This window comes from Myxocyprinus asiaticus, chromosome 16 (genome assembly GCF_019703515.2).
Source record: "Myxocyprinus asiaticus isolate MX2 ecotype Aquarium Trade chromosome 16, UBuf_Myxa_2, whole genome shotgun sequence".
Taxonomy (NCBI): Eukaryota; Metazoa; Chordata; class Actinopteri; order Cypriniformes; family Catostomidae; genus Myxocyprinus; species Myxocyprinus asiaticus.
The window spans coordinates 24,414,908-24,425,392 of record NC_059359.1 but is presented as its reverse complement, the minus strand read 5'-3'; the positions used below and the strand labels follow the sequence as shown (position 1 = coordinate 24,425,392).

Sequence of the window (10,485 nt, the reverse complement as noted above, 5' to 3'; positions counted from 1 at the left end):
CAGTAACACAAAGGCGTAAGGACATCTTTAAAAAGACACCAATCGTTTGTACGAGCTCTTTTAGAGAAAATATACTCTTTTGGAATATACTCTTTTAACACCTGTGGACTCAGCCGCCGAAGCGCCCAGGGGAAGCACAACACTCGATCGTGCGAGGGTGACCACTGATATGCGCCATAAATGCCATCAGCAGAAGGTAAGGTGACGGGACGAACACACATGCCGCCATCTCCTTTTATACCCGTATGTCTGGGACGGAGAGTGGCATGCAAATTCCACTCGCCAATTTTCATTGGCCTTTTCTGAATAAAGCAAAGGTGATTGGGGCTCTCAAGAGCGAACCCCTAGTGTCACTACATCGACACAACGTCGAGTGAATGACAGACAGGGAATGTATTACATTATGAACCAAAAACATTTTAATTAAAAACGTAATTAATTTGTCATTTTTTTTTATCATTTTCAAAACAAAACAATAGTATCCTTTTTAAGGCATAGAAAAAACATTGGTATTCCTTTACAATAGTACTTTTTTTTTTTATCTAAATCTAGTCTTCAACAGAAATAGCAGTTCAAATAGCAGCACAGAGCACAAGGGAACCGATCATTTTCTGTACTTTAATACAAGTTATAAAATGAAATAAAACATGAATGAACATCGCAGGGCATGCTGAAAGATACAGTACAACTTACATTAATGCACTGTCTCTTGTGTAATCGCCCAATCTGTATTTCATCCGCAGGAAGATGTCAGTTAAACAGCTTGTGAACAACCTGTCACCTAACGTTACATTTACCTCAGGAAAGTTAGGCCTATAATGTCCTTAGCTTGTTAGCTTGCTAGAAAAATGAACTCTATAGAGGAGCAGAGTGCATTATAATATACAGTATATATGCATTATATTTTGCTTACCTGTGACTAATGTCTATAAATTATTTAATGTAGCCTACTGTTTGAATAAATCTCCTGATTCTTTCAAATGTCAAAAAATTGTTTGGAATCTTTAAAATCCTTTTCCTCGAAAACAAGTTTTTATGAAAGTCACTGTTTAAATGATTAAATCTAGACAATGATTAGTAACATAATAATTATATAATCAGAAAGTGGAGACTTTCTTTAATTCAATGCGTAAAGCTCAAAATGTGTTCTTTGGTCAAAGAAACTTAAAATGATGGATCAGGAGCCAAATAAGTGTCAAAAAATTGTTAGCAAAGAGGAGGACTTGTGTAAGAGTAGGAGCTTTTTATCAAGATGATAAAAGCAACTTTCAACAAAGTCTAAGATTGATTCTTAAGTGCTGATTGAGGTGATACTTAAGTGCTGTGAAATAAGGACTACAATTATGTTGACCCAAAATGAGCCTGCAAGGGTAATATGTCCAAGCTGGTATGACACCATTCATTCATTCATGATTTAATATGACACATTATAAAACAATATTTTGATAATAGGTTATTTTATGTTGATTAATACTTTGATTAATCAAATGAGAAAGCCAAATTTAATTTTCTGTATTTTAAAACATTATTTCACATCTTGCCGAATGTTGTCCCCAAACATGGAGCAAATTGAAGGCTATACAAAATATCAAAATGCTAAATCTTACTATATAAATTGCAAATGCTTTTCACATTATCAAAATAAAATTTAGAAGGACAATTTTAATCATGAAATGAAATGATAATAAAAAAACTTTTGTAATCCCATTAAAGCTACATGTAAGATTTCATTTAAACACGGTTCAATTTAGTGGTAAATTTGACATTCAACATATCAACAATATTTTATCATAGCACTCGTTTGGTTCAGCGGCATTGGGCACACTCCATGAAGTAAGCCTATTTTCATTTTTTATTTATTTTATTTGTTATTTTATTTATTTTTTGGCCTATTTGAAGTAATAATGACTCGTTTGCTGTTTTGGACAAGTTGTTTTGCAAAATGGAAATGGAAACTTGCATTTGTGTTTATATTATTTACAAATGAGAATATATCTATTTGAGCTGGGGTTAAACATCTCTCAAGCACATTAAGCTGCAGACAAAATCTGTCAAAACACCTGACACCCCACACAAAAATATTAGCTTATTAAACATTTTGTATAGTGTTTGGGTTTGAGCTCTTTTCAGATGCAGCTCTATACTATTTTTCAAATTTCTTTTTTCCCCCATAGAAACAAGTTTTCACTACTGTAGAGTGGTGTAACTGACAGAGGGTGCATTGCTAGTGCAAAGATATTCATCTAATCATAAATGAACTCATTGTTGATTATTTTCATCATTAATTTTTAAGTGATATTTAGATTTTAGTAATTAGTTGTTGTTGCAGCCCTGTGAAAGTTTAGGCATGTAGCCCAACAAATTTTTCAAATGCTTTATTCAAAACAATGAATTTCAATGTATTCATTAAATGAAAAAAAAAAACGAAATGGGCTGCAATTAAAAAAATATATATATTGATGGATTTCATTTAACTCAACTACCAAACACATTAGTCCAAATGTGTTTATAATAACTTCACACATTCTTTCATGTTATTCTTAGAATTTTGACACACTTAAGACTAAAATGTCGCTCTAAGTGGTTTTATTCATACAGCCCCTGGTCACAATCACAAAACTATTAAATTTTTATGAAAATATTTGAGTTCACAATGTAGCCTAATAAGCACACATTTCTCTTAATGTAATAACCTATTCAATTTTGCTAAATAATATATATATTATTATGATTTGTTCTCATAGCGTTATGTTGAGAGAAAATTATAATATTATAAGCATTCATTCAATTATACATTGTGTGCTGTTGTTACATTATGTACTGTGATTATATTATGAGTTGCTACTGTCAGGGAATACCACCAGGAGAATAGGATGCAAGTGTAGTATGGCAGTTTAATAAAGTTTAGGCAACAATCCAACAATGAGTACAGGCAAAAGGTCAGGCGATCGGCAAACAGACATAACAGGGCTAGAAGTAAACTCGTGGTCAAAACAGGCAAAGGGACTATAACAAAGTATCAGGCAGACTATGAAGGCTTGGCAACATTAAACACAAGGGAATAGAACATATACTTCGCAATGACAAAACGTGACAGGGTTTCTTATAAAGGGTGCAGTCATAACTGTGATGACGAGGTGCAGGTGAGGCTGATCAGAGTTCTAGGTGATTGGGATGGAGGTAGTGCATTGTGTTGTGGGAATTGGAATCCGGGTGGCCATGTTTGGAGTCCGCATTGCTTGCTGGGAAACTGAGTTCATGACAGCTACAGTGAGTTCAGAATGTAATAAATGTCCCATAAAATAACATATTACATTATGTGAAAAAAGTTATTACAATATGCGCTCACATTTTTATTATGTTTTGAGAAAATTATTACATTATGAACATTTAAAACATTTAACTTATTACATTATGCAGTAGTTACTTTTTGCTTTATTACGTTATGAGATGCTACACGCTTTTGGTTCAACTTTTCCCCATCCTGTTTCCTGTCTCACCTTTTACTATTTCCCTTAATACTACTTATAATGGTTATTATGGTTTGGTCCAGGTAAAATTAACCATGGTTTTAATATTAAAATATTGTAGTAACCATGTTTTTGGCAGAAGCCATAGTTTTAATGCAATTAACCATGGTGTTACTACAGTAATATGGTGTTAATATAGCAACCATGTTTAATTTTGTGGTTACTATGATTTAACTACCAAATAACATGGCGATAATATGGTTACTGTAGTAAAACAATGGTTAATTTTTGTGTGGTTAGGATTAGGTTTAGGGGAAGGGGTTGGTGTGGGGTGTCTGTGGGACTCTAAATAAACCCAATAAATATGCTGCAGTGATGTCACTACATACATACTATATATTAGTTTTTAATTAGGAGTGCAAATAGTATCTAACACTATTTGCACTTAGTGAAAGAAAAACAAAAAACAAAAACAAAAACAAAAAATCCCTGGCACCATATCAGGTATTGTATTTGCTGCTGTTGCCCTGACGGTCCTCATTGTTACTACCACATACTGGTATGCCAGTAAACGCAGACAAAAGAAAGAAAATGGTTAGAAACTATACATACACAGTGAACTGTCTCTAGCAAATCTCAAACAGCCAAATCAGAGCCAGTGCAGAGGACATTTAACTTGAATTTTTTCTTTTGCTGACGAAGTCTACATGAATGTCAGAGCAAACTGCAAATCATGAAGATCTTTGGAAGATTGATATAAACAATGAAAAAGTCACTCTGATATTTGGTGTAATAGTAAATGATAAGAAAATAGAATAATATTTTAGTAATGTCCATGCCATAATTGCCATGTAAATAAGCCGCAATTACCAGTTTTTATGTCATTAAATTGTTTTATTAATTTATTGGTGTATGGATTTGTTTATATAGTATTAAAGAATGTGGAAAAGGAACTAGAACAGTATCTCATAAGCAATGCTGGTGCCAACAGAAATAAATGCTGTAAAAGAAAAACTCTGCCATCTAGTGGGTATTTCATACTTTTAAAATGTAATGCGAACAAGCTTTCTGAAAGCTATGTATTAGATTATAAAAATAGGAACATTTGTTTCCCTCTTAAAAAAAGGAAAGTAATATTTCAATTTCTATTACAGGTTTCAATATAGGAAACAGGGCTACATAATATACTTATAAAGGAGATGCCTCAAACAGTTGAAGACCCCCTCTCAGTTTGTTTATAACAGACTTTTAAAGTGATTAGGAAGAGGGTATAATTTGAGGATTTTCTTGTTCTTTTTGTATAAGCCAATACCCATTTTACAAAAAAGGCAGTTCTTATTTTCTGCTACACTGTTTATTACATAAAGTTTTGAATTGCAATACTTCTAATTTAATTAAAATCTTAGATCTTGACCAAAAGCAGATTTGTGAATTTATGTGAGCTTCAACAAAACATTAAGCAATGTGTGAGGATGTGTATTCACAGTTTACAGTTGCTTTTTCTTTTCTGTACTCTAATGATCTTGAACTTGCCTTTCGTTTCGTTTGATCTGCCTCTTCTCTTGTACGCGCTCATTGTATTCAAACCACAAAATATAAGTGTGATGATGTGGGCGTGGCTGAGCGATGTCTGTAGAGAGCGAGGCCGGGAGATGAAGAACGGTAAGGATTGACACCTGTGGGAAATTATCTCTAACAGCTGTTCTGTGTTACAGTGAGAGCTGGAGAGGGATACGAGGGCAGTCGAGACTGCCGAAGGGGAGAGAGAGAGCGACACATGAACCTGACTGTACATGTGATCAGCAGTGCTGAAAAGCCATTAGTGTGTATATATACTGAAAAGTGTCAAAAATAAAAGACTTACGTTGGATTGTGTATCCAGCTCCCGCTACCTCCTTCCTAAAAGAGCTAGAGACTTATTTCAATAAGCAATGACAAAAGTTGTCTTTTGTCTTTGCTGCGTGTATAGGTTTGTACCTGTGTTTTATTTTTGTGTGTTGCTATAAATATGAAAAGTGACCAATATCTGGAGTTCTCTGGAATCTCTCAGAAATTCCTCTATCCAAAACAAGCACAAGACTTTGACTCTTTCCACTGAAAAAAGAAGAAGTAGAAAGACGGAATTTTCAACACATCAACTCATCTACACTTATTCAATTATGTGTAATAAATAAAGTAATAGTATAAAAATATTTCTAGAGAACTTTAAACAAGTTTACACTTCTCTGCTGCCTTTTACAAAAATGCAGATTAAATATTTATGCAACGGCAATAAAAGATAACGCTTCCGAATCCCCATTGTGTATTGACAAGAATATAAATCTATAGCATTTTTTAAAATACATTTAATGCCTAAATAAAAACATCAAATATACTTTCTTTCTTATTTGCATTTTTAAAGTTATGCTTGTATCCGGTAAATGCAGGAGATAATAATCTTTGAAAAGTTCATGGGCCTTAAGAGAATCAGAGGTCATTTATGTATTGGACTGAACTTTAGGAGGTAACCAGACATTTGTACCTCATCGACTTTAGTGTTTAGAAATCTGTAGGTGAAAATTAACATACAATACATGATGCAAAGAACAATGTCCTCATCACCATAAAATCCTTTAAAACAGTGGGACAGTACAATAGTTTTGTTTTCTACCTGTTTGAGGTTATCAGATACTGGCTTTAGTAGTCACATCCTGTGCTCTGAAGCTTTTGACCGCATTAACACCCAGGCACTAAGTCCTCTCACTAGCCTCTCACTTACAAACCTAATTTAGAGGAAAGTGAAACTACATTTAGAACAATAGGACTATAATGTAATTACAATTACCTGTAATTTAAATGACCTCTTTGCCTGGAGTTAGTTTTCTTTGTATTTTTATTTCATATTGTAAGCATAAATGACACATTTTGTTGTAATAATTTTGAAGGGGCAAAATGTAAACAAATGAAAAACTGATGTAGCATTGAAGTGTGTATGTGTGTGTGTGTGTGAGAGAGAGAGAGAGAGAGAGAGAGAGAGAGAGAGAGACTGATATTATCTCAGTCAGAAGTAGATTAGCACATGTAGCTCCACCCTTGACATCCTTTGGTTGTGTCTTCATGGACTGTGATAAATCATCAGCATAAAATCAGTGTTATTTTACTCAAAGGCATTTCCCATATTATTAGCTTTGAATTTCAAGGTGTATTCATTATGAAAAGGATTCTATATTTAATGGTCCCCATGAGTGGACTGCTTGGTGAGTAAAATTTTTTACAAACATTCACATAAGCTAAATTAACTTAAGGAACAGATTTTTTTTTTTTTTTTTTAACTGTTCCATGAAAGTTGAAATTGTCCATTTGCTATGGTGTCATTAATACATTGTTAATGTTTTTAGTATATAAAGTGATGTTTAAAAATATGTTGGGATACATTTTATGCTTAAAAGTAGGCTTTGGCATTTTTTTCATTGCAAAGGTCAACAAGGTTATATAAAAGATAAAAATACAATAGGTATGTAGAAAAATAATGTAATGAAATTAGGTAGTAGCTGGTTTCAGAGGGTTGTGAAAAACTGAATTGCAGAACTGTGTTTGTGTTTTGTGGATTCATGTATTCTCAGTGAAATTCAAGTATGTGAAAAGAAATGGCTTTTCAATTCCGTATATGTTGATTAATTTGAGAGCTTGCTCTTCTAATTATTCTCCTTTCCCTTCTCACTTTCATCAGCAAGCTTTGTTGAGGGGAACCAAGGTAATAATTCCTGTCTTCACAAATGTCTGAAATTCAACTGAATCTTCTTTTTGCATTTTAAAGTGTGAGTGTGTCTTGTGTGTTTTCTGATCTCAGACTGTAGTTCATGCTATCAGTTGGACATTGGAGTGACTATTGGGATCATCACTTGTGACATCGTCCTCACACTTCTCATTGCACTCTCAGTCTACTGTTTTGTGTCCCATCAAAAAAGGAGAATAAGTTTACATGCCCAGGCCAGAGGATGCGGGTCAGGTAAGTCAATGGTCTATTGGGCATCAGAGAATATGAGAATGAGAATGGATGAGCTCTAGTCAAAATTGCACACTTTTCTAATGTTTAAGGCAAAGTAAAAACTCACCAGTCATCAATGAGGCCGAAGACGATTGAAGTGGAATCCCCTTACCAGGTAAACGACAGAGTAATATCAAGTCTGTCAGCATTTTAAAATTTGATTTAAGTAAAACAAAATACTAAAATGGTCAAAAGTTTTGAAACACTTGACTGAAATAGTTCTCATGATCTTAAAAATCTTTTGATCTGAAGGCATATGCTTAAATGTTTGAAATTAGTTTTGTACACAAAAATATAATTGTGCCAACATATAAATTTATTTCAATTTATTTTTTTATTTATTTTAATTGATGACTTGGACCAAATAATAAAGAAAAGCAGCCAATAAGTGCCCAACATAGATGGGAACTCCTTCAATACAGTTTAAAAAGCATCCCAGGGTGATACCTCAAGAAGTTGGTTGAGAAAATGTCAAGAGTACATGTCTGCAAATTCTAGGTAAAGGGTGACTACTTTGAAGATGCTAAAATATAACACAGTTTTGATTTATTGTGGATTTTGTTTAGTCACAACATAATTCCCATAGTTCCATTTATGTTATTCCATAGTTTTGATGACTTTACTCTTATTCTAAAATGTGAAATAATAATAATAATAATAATAATAATAATAATAATAACAAAAAATAAGTGTTTCAAAACTTTTGACTGGTAGTGTATATATATTATGGTTTCTCAGTCACTATACTGAAAAAAATTACTAATAAGATTTACTGACATTTTATTTAGCAAGTTTTTGTTCACAGTTTTTAAAAGTAAATCTTAATGGTCTAAAATGAAGTAAAATCTATTTACCTTCATGACATTATTGATTAAAGTGAGTGAGTAAATGTGACTTAAACATGCTAGTAAATACAGTAACTTTAACTTACAAATATGATATACATGGTACTTGAATAAACTTATTAAATTGACATATTATTAGAACAACAGTCACATTTCTAATTTTCCTTACAAACACTTGTTTAATCATGTACCACATGACATACAGAAGCCACCAACAGGAAGGCTTAATGTTTGCTATGTAGTCTATGAGACAACATCACCTTGTATTACTGGTGATTAAACAAGACGTTGAGCTGTGCACACAGACCTTAACACTTGGTGCACAAAACACGATGATGGTAACTATCAACAGATTATTAATTTTTTTAATAGTGAACAGGTAATTTTGAGTAGAAAATTATCTTAAGACCGCACAAAACAAGAAGTTACCAAACGTAACAGTAAAATCAACATTAAAAATGGTGTAAATAAACTTGCAAACAGTGAAACCATGCAAGCCCGTTAATTATTCAAGCCCGGTGAATGCTGGGAACACCAGCTTCAAAACGTTTAGTGAAATTTACTTATATTTACCGGTCAAATTTTATCAAATTGCAAATAAATATGACTTTAGGATTGATACATGATGACATATTGTAAAGATAACTATCAATAATAAATAATATTTACCTATAAGCTAGAGCATTTATTTAAACATGTTTGGATGTGGAATTTACTTAATATTTTCATGTTCTCACTGAAACTAACTTATTCAGTGTATAAAGTACTTAATCTTTTCTGTTATATTCACCACAAAATAAAAATGTTTTCAGTGTATTTTTGTGTGTTTATGCATATGCTTATGTAAACCATATACATTTTTGATTATGGTTTGACAGGAACTTTATGGAGTACAGTCAGACATATATAGTGATCTTCAACAGTATCAGAAATGAGGTGTGACCGCCAGTGAACTAGACCTTATGAGGTGTCGCAAAGGGTCAGATCTTCTTTTTAAAACAATTTTAAAACAATTTTAGAATATTATGTACCACTGTAAAAGACAGCAACATCTTCAAGACCTGACATTTTGAAATGTTATATTAATAATGGTTTGTGTGCATACCTAAGAATACTTTGTGTTTACATTTGTGTTGATATAAATAAGCAACAGAATTTTGATTTGTGCATTAATGTGTCCCAATTCCATTTATTTGTGGTATAAGAACAAGAGTACATTCATCATGGTTTGTGGAAAGGTGAAGTGATCTTCACATAAATTTCACAAAAAAATCTGTCATGTCATATTTATTCATAAATTACCTTTGTAACAGAACTATATCAGCTTATATTTGTTTTTGTTCTTCACTTACAGTAGAAATAAAGACTTTTAGTTTGTGTGGTCTTCTGTATAAAGCTCTCTGTGATCTTTTTTTTCTTCAAGTAGTTAAGGAAGTGAACACACTGTTTTAAAATCTCATGACTGCAGTATATGAGTCAGTCAAACAAAGGGGAAGGACAGAAGAGCCTTCAAAGAGATATGATTTTATCACATTTTTACTTTTGTTGCCATATTGCTTCATTTTTTAATATAGCATGCAATTGTTTTGTTGATAATCAAAGCTAGAATGAAAACCAATTTTGGTGCCTCTAACTTATTAGACTCAAAAGCATGCGGTCAAAGTTGTAACCCTCAACCAATACACTAACAAAAAGAGTCAAGTGTGATGACACTAAAGCAAAGTAAACCAAGTAAACCAGAAGGGTGCTTGACTTAGCTTGGTTAAGAGCTAACAGAAGAGAAATTTAATTTCTCTTAGTTTAAGTGTGACTTCACTTCGAATGTCCACAAGAGTGCACTCTTATCTCAGAGTGTGAGGTGCATGTCACATGCACTGTAAATTCTATCCTTAGATTTAATTTTTATTCATACTGTCTTATTTCAAACCTGGTCTCATTGCAAATGACAGAGATGTTGAATGGTTAATCTACAACAGATTTAATATTTTGTGTGCCTTTGCAAACCAGGGAAGTACTTATTATGTAGAGAGAACTGTATTAAGACAGGGGATCTTTGTGAATATTCTGAGGAACTGTGGAGAATTAATAAACTATTTATTTCTTCAAAGGTTGTAAGACACATGCAGGACCATGTAGACTTAAG

General features: G+C 32.8%; 1 protein-coding gene across 1 annotated transcript; it reads left to right on the top strand.

Annotated features, from left to right (window-relative positions):
- Positions 1-6,535: 6,535 nt before the first annotated feature.
- On the top strand, positions 6,536-9,719 carry tyrobp (transmembrane immune signaling adaptor TYROBP). The gene is made up of 5 exons (XM_051721032.1): positions 6,536-6,706; positions 7,180-7,203; positions 7,300-7,458; positions 7,548-7,612; positions 9,221-9,719. The coding sequence occupies exons 1-5, from the start codon at positions 6,661-6,663 to the stop codon at positions 9,275-9,277; spliced, it is 351 nt and encodes a 116-aa protein (XP_051576992.1). The 5' UTR covers positions 6,536-6,660; the 3' UTR covers positions 9,278-9,719.
- The last annotated feature ends 766 nt before the right edge of the window (positions 9,720-10,485 follow it).